The sequence below is a fragment of the Vigna angularis genome, chromosome 8 (assembly GCF_016808095.1).
Source record: "Vigna angularis cultivar LongXiaoDou No.4 chromosome 8, ASM1680809v1, whole genome shotgun sequence".
Lineage (NCBI taxonomy): Eukaryota > Viridiplantae > Streptophyta > Magnoliopsida > Fabales > Fabaceae > Vigna > Vigna angularis.
The window spans coordinates 4,831,273-4,852,636 of NC_068977.1; the positions used below are offsets into that span (position 1 = coordinate 4,831,273).

General features: G+C 32.6%; 1 protein-coding gene across 2 annotated transcripts; it reads right to left on the reverse strand.

Moving 5' to 3' along the window:
* Positions 1-6,592: 6,592 nt before the first annotated feature.
* LOC108345586 (ABC transporter B family member 19) lies at positions 6,593-17,231 on the reverse strand. 2 transcript variants are annotated; one of them, XM_017584196.2, is made up of 10 exons: positions 16,582-17,231; positions 16,394-16,448; positions 15,755-15,930; positions 14,983-15,183; positions 14,096-14,355; positions 13,686-14,002; positions 13,292-13,515; positions 12,349-13,168; positions 12,031-12,272; positions 6,593-8,027 (listed from the first exon to the last, which is right to left on the reverse strand). In XM_017584196.2, the coding sequence occupies exons 1-10, from the start codon at positions 16,825-16,827 to the stop codon at positions 6,819-6,821; spliced, it is 3,750 nt and encodes a 1,249-aa protein (XP_017439685.1). In that variant the 5' UTR covers positions 16,828-17,231; the 3' UTR covers positions 6,593-6,818. The 2 variants fall into 2 exon arrangements, with proteins under 2 accessions (XP_017439685.1, XP_052722836.1); XM_052866876.1 differs by lacking the exons at positions 15,755-15,930; positions 16,394-16,448; positions 16,582-17,231 and adding an exon at positions 15,255-15,690.
* Between the last annotated feature and the right edge of the window lie 4,133 nt (positions 17,232-21,364).

A 21,364-nucleotide genomic window follows, 5' to 3' on the forward strand; every position in this document is an offset into this window, starting at 1 on the left:
AGCACCGGTAGCCGGCGACAGGGATGTGAGGATGAGTCTGAGAGGGAAGAACGGCGGGTGCATGATTCTGGAGGTGAACTTCGAGGTTTTGTGCGTGAATTCCGAAGTGTTTGCGGGGTTGATAGAGGATTACAAGAAAGGGGTTGCGTCTTGGAGTGGGAGTAACAAACTGTGTAGAATAGAGGTTCTTGAAGTTGAGAACTTGGGCGTGTTCAGAGAGACAATTGAGCTCATGTTTGAAAACGACGATTGCCTCAGCAAACGACTTCTTAACATCGGCGTTTTTGGATGCATTGACGTTTTGGAGGTTCACATTTCACTTTACTTTTCTATATACAGATAAAAGAAAACATTTTTTTTATTAAATTAAATTCTAGGTCAGTGTTGTTTTGCTTTGGAGGACTTCTCGTACTTATTAGTTCGTTGGGTCTTTGATTGCTGGTATCAATCTCTTTTGTTGTTCTTATTTCATGTATTGTAGTGCACTTGATGTAATAGTGCAAGAGTTTTTCAAGTACAAAGCTTAGATGAAATTTTTTAGATCTTGTTTGCTGTTGTTTATACAACAGGAACTAGTTTTCATCTGAATAATTCATGTAGTAAAATTGTGAAATAGATTACCAAGATAAAACTTTCTTTGCTCAACAATATCCTTCGAGAACGTCAATCCTTCGGTGACTATCAATCCTTCGACACTATCTTGCAATTCAACCAATGAAAAATCCTCAATTTATGACCTAAATTTCCTAATGTTTTTATTTCCATGATTAAAAACCCTAATTATTTAATTTATTCAATTTAAAAACATGTAATATAATCTATTGGCTGCCCATCAACTAATTTAGCCCAACTCATTGCCACGACGACAGTTTTTGCACACCTCACATCCACAATTAGTTCACCGTTATTAATTTTAACGTTGTTAAACAGATAGGACTGTAATTTTAACGTTGTTAAACAGATAGGACTGAAATCATACAATTTTCATAACATATGAACTTAGTGTCTTCATTTTTAAAACCGTGTACTAAACTGAAAATCAGCTCTTAATATGGGACGAAGTAAGCATTTAAACCTTATAAATATTTGAATTTCATTAGATTATGTAATGATTGAGAGTTCTTGGCAAAGATACTTTACTTATTTTTCATTTAAACTCTAGAATAACAAGAAAGTGGTTAAAGGTTATTAACTTGGTTAAATCATTACACAAGTGCTTAAATCCTATAACATTTTGCCATGACCTGTGTATGAGAACGAATCATGTTGCCAACAAGGGAAATATGAAGAGTGGAACAGAATGAAGGGGTAGAGACAGCAAAACAAATTAATTAAGGAGACTAACACGAAATTAAAACACCAACAATTACTATCATTTGCTTGAGAAGTAATTTTCTTACGGAAAATTGTTGTCGTGAAGTGAAATGTGGATGATAAACTAGAAAAAAGGGATAATGTAAAGGAAAAAAATTAAAAATTAAATATGATTTTAGTTCCTATTTTAAACTTTGATACAATTTTATTCTCCAATTTTAAAAATTAATGAATATAACTTTTTTAATTTAACTATATTGAACTTTTTAAAATGTGAAGTGATTGACATATTTAAGTTGTTTATCATTTAACATATTCTAATTCAAATAATAGAATGAAATGTTTAACTTATAAAAATATTGACATCCATAAATTAAAAAAATATATCATTTATTTTTAAAGTTTGAAAAACAAAATATATCAAGAAAAAAATAAATTTTGATTTTGTTTAAATTTAATAACTAAAAACATATTTTATCAGAAAATAAAATCATTGAAACCAATATGCATACACCTTTAAAGTGCCATATAAGATTTAGTGACACATCATGTGTAGGAATACGGTCTCGTGACGCAGATTAACATTTTCCTTAAAACTAGTGAATTTATTTTTAAGATTTTGAAAACCTAAGGTCTTTTTAATATTTGAAGTTGGTATTTAGGGATAAATGTTTATCATCACAAGGTCCGTAACCAAATTCACACAATTTTTAAAAATAAAATATAAATTAATTATCAATTTAAAAACACATCTCTGGTCCATAATAGAAGGACCGAAACACGTTTTCTCTTAAAATAAAATTAAAGAAAAAAAAAAAGAGGTTGAATGATTATACAGTGAGTATGTTTTGCTTTAAAGCTTTTAAAATAAGATTCATCTCATGCAAAAGGTAAAAGTTGAAAATGAAATACATAGTTTATTTTCTTTTTCTTGTTTTTGGACAGACTGGTATACATAATAATGCAACATTAGTCAACAATGTGCAGTTCCCAATTCCGATGTGAGGTCCTCTAGATTCTCACCATGAAGACCATTTGTCCATTAGCATACATACATTTATGAGGCTTAGCAGCATAGATATGGCTGTTTCATTCACACCTCTGCAATTGTCATTATCAATGCATCTTAACCCATTGGATAACCATTTTAACCAAACACATTTTAACATCCACCATCACTTCCTTTCTTCTCTTCTTCACCTCTCTATTCAACTACCTAAAACTCTTATTAATAGCTCCCATAATAATTCACAATCAATTAACCTTAGAACTAACTTGACCTAACCCATCCTTGGTTTATCAATTAAATAAATCAATCCAGTTCATTTCTTAAAACATCTTTTTCTTTATTCTCATTTATAATACAATAAAAAAATATTAACAAATAATATTAAAACACAAAATAATAAATAATTAAATTAAATTAAGAAGATCGGTAAACTAATCCAACACACGATAGATTCAATTCGAGTGAATTAAATTCGAAATGAATCATATTAAAAATTAACTTATATAAAAAAAATTCATTTTTTTCAAATTCAACTCTGGATTAGTTCGACAAATTTCAACTCATTCTAAGTGTTAAACTTTTATAATTGTTTTATTTTACCAAAATCATCAACCTTAATAATTTTTATACTGCAGTGTGGGACACCAAAATTATGTGAGTGCAGGTAGACATGGCAGCAGTGTTTTATATGCTGCATACATTGAAGAAAAAAAGATGCTGCCTAGAAATTGAAGAACTGCAGCATGCATTATCTTTCAGTGGCCAATGTCTAAACCCCACAATAAATTCAAAGAGTGTCATATACAATGTCTCCTAGAGAACCGTTGCTGCAAACTCTAGCAGAGGTTTAGGGCCATGAGAGAATGTCAGAGTGAAGATAGAAAACAGAAGGGCTATAAATTTACCTAGCTTCATGTCACAGCAACTCAGAGTGGCCCATTTTTTCTGTGCACTGCTGTAATAAATAAGCCAAACTCATTTATTTATATCTATATATGTATGTAGTAAGTACAATTGGAAATAACAAGTATTGTTACATTAACTTCATGTATTATGAGTGTCGGATCAAAGTTTAACTAGGCAAAACTTTTGTTATAGGCTTCCAAGAGAAAAAGATTTTAAAAGATTCTTTTTAGTATTAATTGTGTTAGACTTCCAAAAAAATGTTCATTTCTTTTAAAGATTAATTACTTTAGGTTTTCAAAAAATATCTCAAAATTTTCTAAAACTAAATTTATAATAAAAAAAGTTAAATAATTTTATATAGTCATTATTGTGAATAGAAATTCACCTGCAGAACAAGTCTTATTTAACATCTAAGGAAAAGAAGAGTAACAAGTAGCTGGGTGGAAGAAAGAAGGGCGTTTCTTTCTACATTTCTAGGCCTTTAGCTTGTTCTTTTAAATTAACATTTATGTTTTTGGTAGAAGTAATATAAAAAAATTAGGTAAACAATAACTATTGTTTATCAAATTATATTTATTATCAGTTGTATATTTATTGTTATGCATTTCAAATGTCATACACTTTCAAGTTTTTACTCTTGATATTTTATCTTTCTTTCTCTCTTATCGTTTATGTGCTTCTTGTATATTGTGGTGGTAACTTTTCATCATAAAAGTAAAACCTCTCGTTTTCTTTTCTTCTCTTTCATCTTTTTTTTCGTTTCATCTCATCTTATAAGTATAAGAGTTTTTTTTTCCTTAAGGTTTCATCTCATTTTATTATATTTTGGATGTATTAGATTTCAAAATCGAATCTAGAAAGTAACTTAATTTTGAAATCTAGTTTAAAAAAGTCATCAAATATGAAAATTCACTAAATTTTATAATTCAGTTAAATAATTCGTTGGATTTCAAAATTCAGAAGTCATAGAGTTTTAAAATCCAGTTAAGGTGATCACTAGATTTTGATATCTAGTTTAAAATATAATTGGATTCCAAAATTTGGTCAAAATAGTCATCAAATTTTAAAATCTAGTTAAGGTAATCATTAAATTTTGAAATTTGGTTAAGAAAGTCACATAATTTCAAAATCCACTTACGATAGCAACAGGGTTTTGAAATTCAATTAAGATAGCAACCAGATTTCAAAATCTAGTTAATGAAGTTACCAAATTTCGAAATCCTGTTAAGAATGTCACTAGATTTCGAAATTCGATCAAGGATTATGTGGATTTCAAAATTCGGTTGACATTCTTTATCAGATTTCAAAATCTAGTATTCATTTAATATTATTTTTTTATAATTTTTTTAACTTTTTTATTTTAATTTTATTAACATGTTTTATATTATTATTATTGTTGTTGTTGTTGTTGTTGTTATTGTTATTATCATTGTCAAAGAAGTGAGGTATTCAATAGTGATGATCTTATGTTATATCATCCTTTCCGTTTGGTGGATTCACAAGTAAATTCAAGCTTCATGTCATATTTTTCTTCTTCTTTTATCAATGAAATGTATGAGGGAGATTATACAAATAGTTTTTATTATTGATCTGATCTTTCCCACAGTGATGACTTAATTTAGTGAGTTTGATGGATTGCTTTTTATCTTGGCTTTTTATATTATAAGATCTAATAAAGCTACTGGTTAACCTAGGAGAAAGAAATTTGTGTTGTTAGGATGTGAAATGAGTGAAAAGTACATGAAATACAAATTTGATGTTCAACAAAGTATATACAACACAAGAAAATTCGAGTGTCCTTTTAAATTGATGGGCAAGCCAATTTCTAATGGAGAGGGGTGAGTATTGAAGGTTATACGCAAATATCATAACCATGATTAGGCCAAAAAACATATTGGATGACCAAATGTGGACGACTAATCCGATGATATCCATATGGGGTCCATATCAACCCATCATGTGTCATGGTGTTTATGGTTCGGTGATGCTCATGGTTTGTTCATGACTGGGATAATCATGATGGTGATGTATATACGATGATGATCATAGTATTGAATGTTCCACGTTATGCTATGTTGATAGTTATGTTACTATAATGGTTATAGTAAGTAGTTAACATATGTGCTAATGAGTGGATAGACCAAAGGCTTATGTGTGAGATGTTAGTAAAGATATCAAGTGTTAGTGATCAAGGATTGAGGATGGATGATTGAGACTCGGGAAGCGAGTAATCAGATATGATTGATTTGTTATATTTAGAGGATTAGGAATTTTATTGTTATTACTTCAGTATATGGGGTGTTTGATTATTTTTTATATAATCAATATTTATGTATTTTTTTTTTATGATTGTTTAGCATAGCTTACCCCCATACGTGTGTGTTTGTGTATTTGTAAAAATTAAATTCTCAGCGATGATAGTATAATGTGCTATACTTGAGCATATAATATTGCAGATATTCCAGAGGCATTTGTGTATTTGTGAAAATAAAATTCTCAACGATGATCGTATAATGTGCTATACTTGAGTAGATAATATTGCAGATGTTCGAGAGGCATAACAAGAGAAAGATTTGAATTTCTTTACAAAGTTCTTTTGGTATAGACTTTTGAAACAATTTAATTGTATTTGTTTTATTTCCTTAATATTTTAATTACTTTGTAAACTTAAAACACCAACATAAGTAAAATTACTTACCAAAACCAATATTTGATTAATTCAACTCAATGTACTCTTCATTAGCTTTGTAGCGCCTTAATTTAAAAGTAAATTCAGTGTTAGAAACTCTTATGCTTTTAGAGAAAAGATAGAAATAGAATTTTTTTTTTTTAAATTGTTGAAAAAAATAAATACTTAACTTAGATTTTATTTCGTATTCATTTTAAAATTTATTTTTAAAATAGTTGGGTTTTACAATAATATTTTATTTTAGAATATTTTTTATCCATTATATTTTTTCAATATGATTGTATTTTTTATATTCTTAAAATTTTATATTAACTAATTTGATTTTAATAACATAAAATCAGATAAAACAACATACAATTTAAATATTTTACTTGTGTATTTTAATAAATTATTATTAAAAAAATTCTTAAATAATAAATTATAAAGTTTTAGTTTAAATTCTTAAGAATATGCATCTTTAAATTTTGTCTATAGTATTATTATGTTTTCTCACATGATCTTTGAAATAGTTTTAATTCAATTTATTAGATATCTCATTTTAAAAAAAATACTAGATTAAGACTAAATTTTTTTAAAAAAATTAAGTAACATAAACTAACTCTTGATTGATCTGAGAACTGCCAATTTTACTTATGTTTTAGTTGGTAGAGCAAAAGAAAAAGAAAACACTTGGATGACATGCTTATGCACATTGGCATGTGATTAATATAATAATTGATAGCCCATAATAGATCACTTTGTCCTCAAGTTACAAACCTCATCATATCCCACATATCTACATCTAAAAGAGAAAAGAAGAAAAAAAAACAAAGCATGAGATTAATGGGAGCCAAACATAATTATCACCCCACAAGGTCATATTTATGAAATGAAAAACAATAATCTGTCACTGTCACTGTCTCAAATGTGATGATGTTGTAGCTGCAAGAGTCTAGAATATGCCCCTTCTGGCCTGCTCACAAGTTCTGCATGGCTACCTTGCTCCACAATGCGACCATCTTGAACCACTCCGATGCAATCGACCCCTCTGATGGTCGACAAACGGTGAGCCACAAGCACCGTGGTGCGACCCCTCATTAGCCTCTCCAAGGCCTCTTGTAGCACACACTCGGACTCAGCATCTAGGGCACTGGTGGCCTCGTCCAGAAGAAGAATCGTAGGGTCCTTAAGCACTGCCCTAGCAATGGCGATCCTTTGCTTCTGCCCTCCAGAAAGTTGCACCCCTCTCTCACCAACAGGTGTCTTATAACCCTCGGGCAAACCACTCACGAACCCATGCACGTTCGCTGCACGTGCAGCCTCTATCACCTCACTCTCACTTGCACCATCTTTTCCATATGCAATGTTCTCGAAAATGCTCGCTGCAAAAAGTGCTGGTTCTTGCTGCACCAACCCTATCTTCAGCCTCAGAGACTTCAGATTCAACTTCCTTATGTCCTTCCCATCCACCATCACTTTCCCGGCAATAGGGTCGTAGAATCTCTCTATCAATGCAATCACAGAACTCTTCCCTGACCCACTTGCCCCCACAAGAGCCTGGCTCTGCCCTGCACGGATCCTCAGGCTCAAATCCTTGAACACCATCACATCAGGCCTCGAAGGGTAAGCAAAATCAACATGCCTCAGCTCGATCTCCCCGCGCAGAGATTCCACCGGCTCTGCGTCGGGATCATCAGGGTCGATCCTCGTCGACCGATCAAGGATCGAGAACACCGACCCCACCGCCTCGCCCCCGCGGATTATCTCCGGCGCCAGGCTCACGGTTTCCGCCACTGAATTCGCCGTTATCACGAGGACCACAAACACTTTGATCACCTTTGAGAAGGTTGAAGCACCCTTGCTCACCAAATGTGCCCCGTACCATAGAATGAGAGCCTCGGAGGCATAGAGGGCAAGCTGAGAGAGACCGAACAAGAAGCCCGACGTGAGGCTCCGCCGCAGACTCTGGCGCTGAGGCACGCGAAGCTCGTTGCAGAACACTGATAACATCTTGGTTTGAGCATTGAATGCTGCAACTGTTCTGATGTTGCTCACTCCCTCTCCTGCTATCATACTCGTCTTTGCATGAGCTTTGGCTGTGTCTCCAGCAAACCCTTTTAGAGATAATTGCTGCACGATCAAAAACACATACAGAAACATCCATTGTTAGCTAGCACTGAATCAAACACCGACATAAAGTCCTACGTAAACCAGTTATGTTCCTTGGACTTCATAAAGTCGTAGGAATATGTAGTTTAAAAATTATGTAGCAACAAGTTTTATTTTACGTGCAACTAGTGATTTTTTATTTTTAATTTCAAAAACATTCTACAAATACACTGAAAATGGATGGCATTATAACACTTATAGAAACTAAAATCGAAAGCTATAAAGGTTTTGTCGATCAAAACAATCCTCTACTTTTCTTATGTTTCTCTGCGAAACTTTCTTTTTGCATGAATAGTAATAAGAGCAATTTTGTGGGGAATTTTCACACACCTTGAAGCTATGTCACTGGTTTTTGGCCTACTAAATCCATGCAAGGCATGAGGGTGTATCAAATACTAACTGTAAGTATAACGGTAAAACATTAATAATTGAAGACATGCTTCTGCCAAGATTGGAGGAAGGGATTTTGGTAATTTCAATAAGTGCACTGTTCATTTTTGGTAAAAAGTTTCATCTGATGGGGAGAAAGAAGTCACCAAAATCCAGTGAAAAAGAACAAAAGGGCCAAAGTGGTGGGACCCAGAGAGGAGAGAGAATGTCCATGTTCATGCAGCATACATTACATGGTCACCAACTACATTGAAAGACATTGATGGTTAATAAGGTACGTGTCCCTGATCAATCAGTCTATTTTCTTGCCCTGTGCCTATAGCATGCGCAGAACGTAGAATACTACCTTTAACAGTATTAATCAGAAGTGATTGTTACTCTTAGTTTGAAAATGATGTGTGTAAATGTGATACTACTTTTTTTCAAATATTAATTAATGTGTCACTCTATGTACCTTATGTGTTGCAGAGGTGTAAGTGTGACAGATTTAACTGAAATTTTATGTTAAAATATGCTAAGCTTTAATTAAAAAAGTTAACCCATGTTTTCTTGCAGGAAAAAGTTAACCGTGTGAAAGTAAAATAACACACTTGGTAAAAAAAGAAAAATTGTACAACATGCTTTTGCGTGGGAATCATCAACACAAGAGAAAGAAAACATAAATTCGTAACTACCTTTATGCTTTTGTATCGTGGAAAATTCGTGCAAATCATGCTTGTTTGATTGTTTCAAATTTTTTTCTTTTAAAATTGTTAAAAAATGATTTTTCTAATACTTCCTTTGAAAATAAAAAAGAAAAATTATATAATAAAATATTTCAAGCATTAAAATATGTATTTAAACTTTCTTGATTTTCTTCCAAATCTACCTTACCAAACAAAATATATTGGAGCATGATAGAGAAATGTGCACCAGAAAAGCAAGATAGAATAAAGAAAGTCCATGTGAAGCTATCTCCAGAATCATTCACATGCATGCCCTAATTAAAGAACTGAGATGTTATCCATATACAGCTAAACCGTCTACATATGCAGCAAGACCCAAATGGTCTCACGTGCATGGTCAAAAAATCTCCAATGGCTTCAAAACTCAGATACAAGAATTTTTCACCCATTCATCCCCAGTAAGAATATATGAGTATGCACGTGTGAGTGAGAAAGATCACTGAAGAACATACACTATGAACGGTTTTAGAAAATAAAAATCATAACTTTAGAAAAATACCCTTCCCAAAATCAGTTAACAAACAACCCTTTAGACATTAGATATGCTCTGTGAAATCAAAATTTGAAATTAGTATTAAAATAGTACTGAAATATAAGTGGATGTACTTGAACAAAATACTATATATATATATATATATATATATATATAATATAAAAGACTATGTGTGAAGGTCACATGCCTAGGACCTGAAAAAGACTGGGAACCGATCACGGGTGGAGGAGCTAAAAAAATAAAAGTTCAGATTCCCAGACAGACTAAAAAAAGGTTTGGGGTTTGTAGGAAAAATATGAATAATAATAAAAGGAACGCAATGAAGTTTCCTCTTGCAGTGTCCCAAAAATATTGTTAAAAAAATACTCTAGCTCTGCAGGGATCTTCTGCCAATGAAGAGCTTGTGTTTTCTGTCTTATGATGAAATATTTCTTTATAAAGTATTCTAATATTTCACAGCCAGCTGGCAGATATACTCCACAATGATAATAATAGTATATTAATAAAGTACAGTGATTTTAATTTAATAAAGAAGGTTGAACAAGTGCAAGACCAGTCTCAGTGTGTGACATTGAAGTTGATGATCAGGTATGGAATCTGCATCCATAAAATAAATCTTTTTTTTCATGGCCATTATTAACGAGGTTTTCAATACACCAATGTGTTATTTCACAGAAGTTAATGTACTGGACTTTGAAGGAAGCACGTGCACTGTTCAACTACGTAAGGAACTCTGCTGTTCTAACTTTTGTCGTCTAATGTAACCTTAGATGGGAAGTGAAGTTATATTTTGAGTGTAAAAGACATTAAAAAATGTAATTACTGTTTTGAATTTCGTTAATGCAACTTTTTACCATGTGTTATCTCTCCAACTCGTATATTTACAGTACTTTTCACTTGGGAAAAACAACATAAAACAGTAACTAGTGTGGAACATGAAAGAGAAAAAATATGCTGGACACATTGAAAAAGATGTTTCCTAGAGATTGAAAAAAAAATGCAGGCCAAACACCAAACTGTAGAATAAATTGATATAAAAATGTCTCCTTGAGAACCGTTGGTTGAAACTCTAGCAGGGTTTAGGGCCATGAGAGGATGTCAGAGGGAGGAGAGAAAACAAAAGGGTCAGGAAAATTATCTAGCTTCATGTCACAGGGAACTGACAGGGGACCCTTTTCTGTGTAATGAATAAGCCACACTAAGGTGAAGGCAGTGTAGTGTAGTGTAGTGTGGTGCATTAGTTAGCCAGAAGAACAGTGATTTTTTGTTGTGATTTATTTATTAATATTCAGAAGTGGCAGGAAGAAGAGTATTGAAATTTGCAGAATCTCAATTATCAAACCCCATATCCCAAGCACAAAAATGGGGTGTGGTCTTGCCAGAAGACATGGGGCTAGTTGCTAGCTGGAGTCTTCAGAATCTGACTTTCCCATATCATACCATATGGTCAAAAATGTAAGACTCATTAGTCACTACTACCTCACAGCAAAAGCTGATACAAGCTTCTGTACACGTACCATTCAAGAATCTAACTTGAATACGTAGAGGACCCCACCCCCCCAACTCAGAAAAATGCAGTGCTGCTGTTGCACCATTAAGCCCTCTATCATCCACATGCATTATAATCTCTGTCATGGTTGAATTTGGGAACTTGGGCCCTATCTCTTCATGGAGTACTTCACTATGTTATTTCCATTTTAAAGGGTTGGTATTTTTCGTGGAGTTCTTCAATTTGAAGATGGATTTCACTCTGTTAACCTATATGATCTTCAGTGTTAACTAATTTACTGTAAAAATTATGGAAGTGAAAGTCTAGAGTTTTTAACCCTACTAAGTTTTGAAATTCTGGATTAAAGTTTTGTCCTTGTGCACCCTTTTCCCTCCATTAGTTGTCAATTTGAAGTACAATTTCACTATGTTAAAAAAAGGGAGGTTTTAATGCCATTATTAATGAGATTTTATGGTCCAATATGAGTTATTATTTCCCAGAAGTTAATGCACTGGACTTGGAAGGAACACGTGCACAGTTCCACTTTGTGTGGCTCTTTGTTGTTTTAGCTTTTGTCGTCTAATGCCAGCTTGTGTGTGAAGATAGATTCTCAGTGTAAAAGGGTAACTGTAAGGTAATGAATTTTGGGTAAAAATCTAGAGTAACCCCCTGGTCCCACCACTATATATAGTCTAAGGTCAACACATGCAGATAACAAGAAGACAAGTTTGTAAGTTCACTAACTTAAACAATTTCTTCTGCTCTTGGGTGAAGAAAAGTAGTATAAAAACTTTGTATCAGAACTTGGATCTAATTTTGTATTGCATATAATATATAATATAATGTAGTCATGATAATTGAGTTTACCTGAGCAAAGTTGGCTAGCACAAGGAGAGGGAAGGTTGCCAAGATGAGCAAGGAAACCCTCCATTCCACTATGAAAGCAACTATAAAAGAAGTAAGGAGAGATGTCATGTTCTGCAGAATCACTGATATCCTCTCAGCAATTGCAGACTTCACATCAGCTGCATCAGTGGCAAGGCGAGCTGCAACAAGGCTTGAGTTGTGCTCCTCCTCATCGAACCATCCAACTTCATTCCTCAAAATAGCTAACCAAGTACAAACACCAAAATTTAGAGAATCTCACTCAAACAAACACACACCAACACATGAAATAAACCATACCGGCAAGCATCATTCTTCTGACCCTTGTGGTGAGGTTTTCTCCCATGATACTAAAGAAGTAATGCTGTATCAAGTATGCACCAACTGCATAGAGACCGGCACCAATGTAAATGAAGACATACTCCTTAGTCTTCCTCTCCATGGAAGCATAATTTCTGAAGTAAAAGACCTCAATCATGTTGCTCATAACAATAGCAAAAGTAGGGCCAATGAATCCAGAAAGAACAGAACCAACAGCTCCCATGATTGAGTAAGGCCACTCGGGAGCATTCAACTTAAGCAACCTGAAGAAATATCCATCTGGAGCAGGATTTTTCTTATCTGTTTCAGCATTTGATATCATCTCAATACGGCCATCTGCACCAGTGCTGTACTGGTAGCTCAAGTTCCTCAGGCTGCCAGACCTGAGACTCAAGGACTTTGTTGACAGTGAATGGCTCAGCCGCGACGACCTAGTCCGGCGAGTTGATGGGTTGGAGAAGTCTCTATTTCCAACCATTTCTTGGAACCGAATGAGTGAAGCATATGTGCCTGCCTTGGCAATGAGTTCTTCATGTGTGCCTGTCTCAACAACTTGTCCTTGTTGTATAACTGCAATGGTATCAACATTCCTTATGGTTGATAGACGATGTGCCACAACCACAGTTGTTCTTCCAACCATGAGCCTGTCTAGTGCCTCTTGAACTATGCTCTCAGACCCTGCATCAAGAGCACTAGTTGCTTCATCTAATAGAAGGATCTTTGGGTTCTTCAACATGGCTCTGGCAATTGCAATTCTCTGCTTTTGGCCCCCAGATAATTGAACTCCTCGCTCTCCCACCTGGTCAAAACAGAACACATTTTTATTAACAAACCCTTGTCTAGAACTAAATGATCAACTTTACGTACCCCAGAAAAATTAGTACAACTTATTTATGATTTGAAAATTATCAGTATTCCAAACCTGAGTGTTATAACCATTAGGAAGCAAGGTGATAAAACTATGAGCATTTGCAGCAGAAGTAGCAGCTTCCACTTCAGCCATAGTTGCATCAGCTTTTCCATAGAGTATGTTCTCTAGAATTGTAGTTGCAAAGAGTGCAGGCTCTTGATTCACCAACCCAATTTGATCACGCAACCATTTTAGTTGTAGAGTCTTAATGTCCACATTATCCAGCAGAACCTGACCTGCTTGGCCATTTCAAAGAGATCAACATAGTTGTAAATCCAAGACTCCAAAGTTCAAAATTTCAATGCACTGTGATGTTTCATGTGCTCCCAAAACCATTCTAACATAGAACTGTCATGGTAGTACAAAATATTTTCTACTTCCAAGAGAGTTGAAAGTGTTCAGTTACCTTCATTTGGATCATAGAACCTTTCTATCAAGGAAACAACTGTGCTCTTTCCAGATCCACTGCCACCAACAACCGCAACAGTTTTTCCAGCAGGGAAAAAGATTGAGAAACTGCGAAAGATAAACACATCCGGCCTCGAAGGGTAGCTGAAAGAAACATCTTTAAATTCAATGTTGCCATTAACCTCAGCTAGGCACTTTCCTTCTGATGGATCTTCCACTATGGTGGGTTTCTGTTTGATGATCTCCATCAATTTGTATCCCGCTGCTTTGCCTTTGCTGAAAGCACCCAAATTGGAAAAGGACTGTCCCAAACTCCTGTTGAAGTAAACCAAAATGTCATGATTACATGAATGGTGTCATTAAAAGTTAACACAGAATCATCAAAAGTTACTAAAATTAGGCCCTCACATGCCACCAACAATGGCTGAGAAAATAGCTGTGAATGCCTTGCCTCCATCTGTTTGTCCATTCCTGATGAAAACTCCAGCATACCAGAAAACCAGTGCCCAAGACATGCATGCTATTCCATATGTGCATCCTAGGCCTAAACCTTTGGCCATTCCTGCCTTGTATCCAAGTTTCAGAGTGTTTTGTATTGCATCAGAATAAGAATTCAGTGCCTTGCTCTCCCCAACATAAGAGTAAACAGTTCTAACTTGAGCAATGGCCTGTTCAAATTGCATAATGAAGACCAATTAGTCCCTACATTAATCTGTCACTCTTCTTTTTTTTTCAATAGAGCCCATTTTTGAGCCAATGATTATGGAAATCAATGTGAAGGACAGATCTAAACAATCAAAAAAGAAGAAGCAATTTTAGGTAAAACATAATTTCGTTTCATGTACTTATTTGTAAACAAGGACCATAGTTGGCATTAGAGCGACACAAGACCACAATCATCATCACCATGCTTTTTGATTATTTTTCTCACAAAAGAGAAAAGCTAGCTAGGAACTTTCATGAGTGCTCCACACGACAAGACATCATTTTCACACTAAAACAGCCACTGAACATCAAATAAGGCGCAAATTCATATGAAAGAAGAGCATGCGCTCCATGTACTCAAAAAAGTAGGAGGATCAAAATTCAAAAAGCTTTTGAACAACCCCATAAAAACCATACAGGAAAAAAAACCACAAACAAAAGGTACAGAAAAGAATAGAACAAAAACAGAACACAACCAACTCGGCCAAGCCAAGCATTTTCTTTTCTTTTGATGAACATTTGATCTTTTGTTTTTACCATAAGAAGAAAGGTGTGCAAGTTCAAGTTCTTCAACCTAAAATTAACCTCACCTGCTCAGCTATTATTCCTGCATTTGCATAAGATTCTCGACTCTTTGATGTGAGGCCAGTGAGTGTGTAAGCATACAATCCACCAGCAAAAGCAATCCCGGGAATCACTGCAACACTCAGAAGTGCGAGCCTCCATGCTGACACAAAACCAACCACCAGACCCGCCAGAAACGTTGATAGATAGTGTATGAAATTCCCCACCTAAACAATCACAAAACGTTAAACCAACAAACATAAAACTACAAAACTCATGAAAAAGCAGCAACATCAACCATGTGACTGAACCCGTGCATGTTAGCATCTAACATGCGCCACCTTGTTCCATCATCATCTATGGACCCACTTCGGTGGATATCAATCAACAACCCCGGAAGGCCATGGTTTCTATACGTTCTTTTTTTGTACCATAAAGGAATTGCAACATCTGCTATGTGACTAAACACGGCGCGCAAGTTAAACAATGTTTTGCTACCGTGCACCACTTTCTTCTATGATCGTCTATGGGCCCCACTTAAATGGATATCAATCAAACACCTAGAAGACCACGGCTTTTTCTATTTGTTCTATCTCTCATACCATCAGCTATGTCAATTCATCCCTGCGCACGTTAAAGTGTGTTTTGTTAACGTGCGCCACTTTGTTCCATGATCATGTGTGACCCCACTTACCAATGGATATGAATCAACTGCCCCTTAAGGCCAAGGTTTCTACTTGTGCCTTTTTTACATACCATGAAGGTAAAAAATACACAAAGATGGCAAATTCAAAGCACCTTCTCGCTTATAGCATCTTGAACTAGTAGTGTATCTGTGGAGACACTGAAAACAATATCTCCTGTTCTTGCATCCGTGTCAAAGAAACCAACGTCCTGTTTAAGCACTGCTTCCAAGTACTTCTTTCTCAGTGTGCTCACTTGTCTCTCCCCAGTGTACATCCAGCATGCAATTTCTGGTTGCAAAGAAAAAATCATCACCCAAAAATTAAGAAACAGTACTAAGTTTTTTATTTTTACTTTTTTTCTATAGTGTTACAAATTTGATGCATGGTACAATGAAAGAGGTTGAACTATTAATTAAGATAATAGAAATGCGTACCAATCATTAATGGTAAAAAAATGCTACATGATAAAGATGAGAATGGAGTGATAGATAATGTTAGGCAGGAAAATCTGATGTGGTGAGATTGACAAGTGAAGGGAGTAAAAGACGAGTGTGTTTTGTTGACACAGCACGTGGGATCGATGTGAAGTTGCTGGAACAACAACAGTCACACACGAAGTCTTGGAAGTAATGGTCCAATAAGTGTGATCGATCTTGTTCACAGGTTAGGACCAACAAAACAGAGAGAAAGAGAAAGCAGAAGAAAAAAAGGTTTAGATTTTCTGAGAGGAAAAGAAAGAAGATTAACATACCTGCATAGGATGATATGCAAACGACAAGGCCAAGGTACACGAAATAGAGAGCATACTGCAATCATGATCATGAGAAAAAAGCAAAGAAGAGAAAAAAAATTAGATCTTGGATCTGAGATGGTGTTGCCAGTAAGAAATATGGGTGTTATTGAGAATTTGGACATCAATCAATAATTGAACTGATTAACCTTTGATACTTCTTCTGTCATTTTCTTCAAGTCCATTTGGTTTTTGCCAAAGCCATTAACCATTTCACCAAAGAGCAGGAAGAAAACTGGCATTGATGAACCATGAACAATGGCTCCTAAGCTGCCAGAGACCATGAGCATCCAATCACACTTGTCAGCAAATGAGAAGAGCTTGTAAAAAGGCAAAGTCTGCTCCTTCTTCTTCTCTGCCTCTGGCAATGCTTTAGGCTCAGCAGCATCAGCCATGAGAGCAAGTCACAGAAAAACAAAGTTTCTGGGAAGGGGAGAACAAAAGGGTGGAATCAAAATAGGATTTTTAGAGTGACTCGTGGTTCAATGCCATGAACAAGGAGATCTAGGCCTAGTGGAGTGTGTAATGTGACTTTTTTCTGGACATTGAATGAAGGAGATCTGAACCAACAACAACCCCTTTTGCAATATACTGTCTTTTTTGCAGTGTCAATATCGCTTTTGGTTCTGTAAGTTTGGTTTGGTAGAGTGAGCAAAGAAGTTGAGAGAGAGAGAGAGGGAGAGAGAGAGAGAGAGTATGTGTGTGTGTTTTGTTGGACAGTGGTCAAAGGAAGTTGAAAGAACAAGAGTTTGGGAAGAGAGAGATGTGTGAAGTGTGGTTTTATAGAGTGAGTGGTTTGGTTTAACTGTGGTTGTGAATTGGAATGTATAACAATGAATCTCGGTTTGGTTGATAAAGCTACAAAGATAAAGGAATCCAGTGAATAGTGTTATGGAGTTTTGTGCAGTGTCTGGTTTTTACTACTTTTCTTTCATTGGTTAAAAATGAAACATTTTAATACATAGTCTTAGATGTTAATTCATATTAATATATGTTGTTTTAAATTTTCAATGTGCATATAGTCAAATTAGCAACTTCATCATCATTTATGGTTAGTAACAATAGGATTTAATAAGTATAAAAAACAATAATAGAATTTGATCCTTATCTTTCTAATTATGTTGACCCTTGAAACAATATATTATTATGTAAAATTCATGTCAGAACAAAATAGTTAATTACAGGGTAGATTAGTAAAAAAAAGCAAAATCATTTTTTTCATTGAGGTGAAAACATCTCTCAGTTTATATTTTTCTTTAGAATACTTCATTGATGGTTGTTTATCTGCTTCAATCCAATATTATTTTTTTTAATAAATATTCATATTAATAAAAAAATATTATTAAGGACAAGTCAATTAGATAGAATTTTTTATGTGCTTTATTATTGAAATTTTGTAGGTGTCAAGTGGAAATTGTTTTCATCACTACTATGTGTCAAAACAATTTTATTTATAAAAAAATTATATATTATTTTGTAATAAGAGAAAACAAAGTAATCATATGAAAATATTTCCATTTTTGTGCAGTGTTATGGGATTTTGTGCAGTGTCTGGTTTTTACTTAGTAGTACTACACTACTAATGTTCTTTCATTGGTAAAAAATTGAAAATTTTAATACAAGGTCATAGGTGCTAATTCATACTAATAACTATCTTTTGAAATATTCAACATGTATGGAATAAACTTAGCAACTTCAACATTTATGGTATAGTAGCAATAGGGTTAAATTCGTAAATAAAAAAATAACAATGACAGAATTTTATCTTTATATTTCTAATAATGTTAACACTTAAAATTGATGCCAGAACAAAATACTCAACGTTAGGATAGATTAATGAACAAATAACAAATTAGTTTTTCTTTCAGGTGAAAACATCAATCAGTTTATACTTCTTTAACCTCATTTCATGCTAATTTTTCATTTTTAAAAAAATCAAATTGATGGTTATTTACTTTTTTCAATCCAATAATTATTTTTTAAAATAAATATTCATATTAATAAAAAAAGTATTATTAAAGAAAAGTCAATTAGATAGAATATTGTATTGTTATTTTATTATGTGACAAAACAATTTTATTTTAAAAAATAATAATAACTCTTTTTTGTACTAAGAGAAAACAAAGTAATAATATGAAAATATTTTCATGTAATTCAACCTTCTTTTTTACATCCATTCAAACAATTGAAAGAACTATTTTCTTTTTTTTTATCAACTGTTCACATTCTTGTATGGATAAATTTAGTTGCAAATTTAACTGAGAGTTAATGCAATTAAAAATTATTGTTATTTGTATCCTAGGTCATAGCTGTTATCCAATTATAATTTAATGCAATTAAAATTAAAATTCTTTGTCAGCATTTGTTCATTCCCTTAGTTGATGGAGTTTCATTCAAAACAAAATTTAAATTCAGTTAAAAACTAATATTAATTTTTAATACACCTTTCATCTTATTGGCTAAATTAATTTCAGTTAAAATTACTCACTTATAACTTAAAAAAATAAAAAAATAATAATCAAGTAACTAACTTAAATTTGGTGACATCTACTACATAAATCTAATTAAATGTAAAACTAAGAATTTCAAAGCAAGTCTTCTTTCTGATATATATATATATATATATATATATATTAAGTTAAGCTATTTATTCTACATATAAATAAAATTATACTATATAATTTAAATATAGTATCCGATCAATATTTATAATTTAAATTGAAAACATTATTCAATTAGTTTTTATAGAGAATATTACAGTAGTAAATGTTGAAGAAGCCTGTATATCCAATTTTATAAATGTAACATTTATTAACACTTATTAAATATGAAATCCAATATTTCATTTTGCAAGTAGAATTAGCCTATTTGACTTCTTTTCAATGTGTTTCTAAACTCAGTATTCCTTTTTACAATAACAAGATTTCATTCACAGAGAGTTAAGGTAAAATTCTTCATAAAAAAAGTAACATATTTATTAGTTCTTATTTATGTATAAAAGTCCTCCATTCTGTTGTTACCCAGAAAATAGTATTTAAAATAATTGACTCCAAATACTTGTAAAAGTTCATTTAATACTATATTTATTGAATATAATATACATCAAAATGCAATGTGGAAAAAATATAATTTAAATATCTATATAAAAGGGAAATTGTTAGACCTTTTATAGTATAGAAAGCTTGTCAAATTAATACCAATCACATTGTTATTAATATAATTTGACTCAGAAAGACTTGTGGAAAAATAAATAAAGAAAAAAAAAAAAAAATATATATATATATATATATATATATATATATATATATATATATATATATTATTTCTAAACTACAATGACAACATTTTTTTATCATGAATTTAAAAAAAAAAAAAGTGTCAACTCTAAATTTAAGAAAACCTATGATAATATATATAGTTACAACATCTTACTTCTAATATACAAGATTCTCCATGCTCAAATTACTAATATTGGAGTTAATCCATCAATAACATCGAAACAATTAAATTAATAGATTTCCTTAAATTAATACCTTTATTTATAACTAATGTTTATAATTGTATTTGTTTCGTTATCAATGAGTTTTTCCTTTTAGCTGAACTTTTTTTTATTAAAAATAAAATTAAAACTTTGCACAATATATTTAAAACCTTCACACCATCATAACACTTTTAAATTTAAGTTTAAATCTACATTTCCAATAAAAATGAATTTTGATTTTACCTTTTAGAAAAAAACTTCAACTTTATAAAAGTTTAAATCACTATTTCTTATATAAAAAAAACAAGAAGTATGAGTTTAGTTTTTGGTTTTTGTTATCCTTTAAAATTTTAAATGGTTATTTTTCTTTGTTAGGTTTAATATATATATATATATATATATATATATATATATATATATATAATATTTATTTTAGGAATCTTAATTTTTTAAGTGTCACAATTGTTCTATAATAACAAATAAAAATACATACATTTTGATGCGTTTTTTTATGATAATAAAAAATAATAAAATTATTATTATTGTATTATTATTATAAAATAAAATATAAATAATTATTATATTTTTACTGTAAATAATTTATATTTGTTTTATAGATAATTTCTTGAATAAAAAATAGTTAAATTTAAAAAACGATCAATGACTAAATTTAAAGAAACTATCACTTAAAAGATATAATTGATAAAATATTTTTTTTAAATTTAAAATAACTTTCATTTTAGAGATAAAATTGAAAAATAGATGTGGACAGAAAAAGAGATATCAAAATATTTTATTTAATACTTGATTTAATAAATAGTTATTTAATTAGTATTACATAATGTAACATCCCAAAATTTATACAGTCATCAACTATATAATAGAATATTAATATATATTAATATGACAAAACAGTTTTACAAATAAAAGGGATCGGGTTCACAATTTGGCCGAACGGCCTTACATAGGTACAGATAAACGTACGAGCGTTCAGTATAATTAAGAACGAACGGTTTACAAAACTAAATACCGAACGTTCAACTACACAACTATAGCAAAAGGGCGCTCGTTCTAAAACGGCCCGCTAATCCAACTAAACTAACAGCTCACCGAACGTCCTTCGGTTCGGCCTTCACTTCAACCTCTACAAGATTCTCATCAGCAATGAATTCTTCTTCCAGTGTTTCCTCCAAAGAAGCATCTCCCTCTGCTCACATCCACACGGATGATCATTGCAAGGACAAGACGAACGTACAGATACAGACAACACAAAGGAAATGCAAGGGTAAGCTTATTGAATTTAATTCAAGTAATATCAAGCATTTCATACATATCAAGCACGTCAAATAATTACAACACATACATTCAACTCATTCATTAACTCAATCAAATTCCTGATACTAGACTGACTGTCCGGACTGTATGAATTCTGTGTAGCTACGACGTCCGTG

Coding starts and splice junctions, on each gene's coding strand:
- LOC108345586 (XM_017584196.2), bottom strand. CDS start 16,827: ATGGCTGATGCTGCTGAGCCTAAAGCATTGCCAGAGGCAGAGAAGAAG. Junction 15,931..16,393: donor TTGCATATCATCCTATGCAG/GTATGTTAATCT, acceptor CTTTGCAACCAG/AAATTGCATGCTGGATGTAC. Junction 14,356..14,982: donor CAGGAATAATAGCTGAGCAG/GTGAGGTTAATT, acceptor CAATTTGAACAG/GCCATTGCTCAAGTTAGAAC.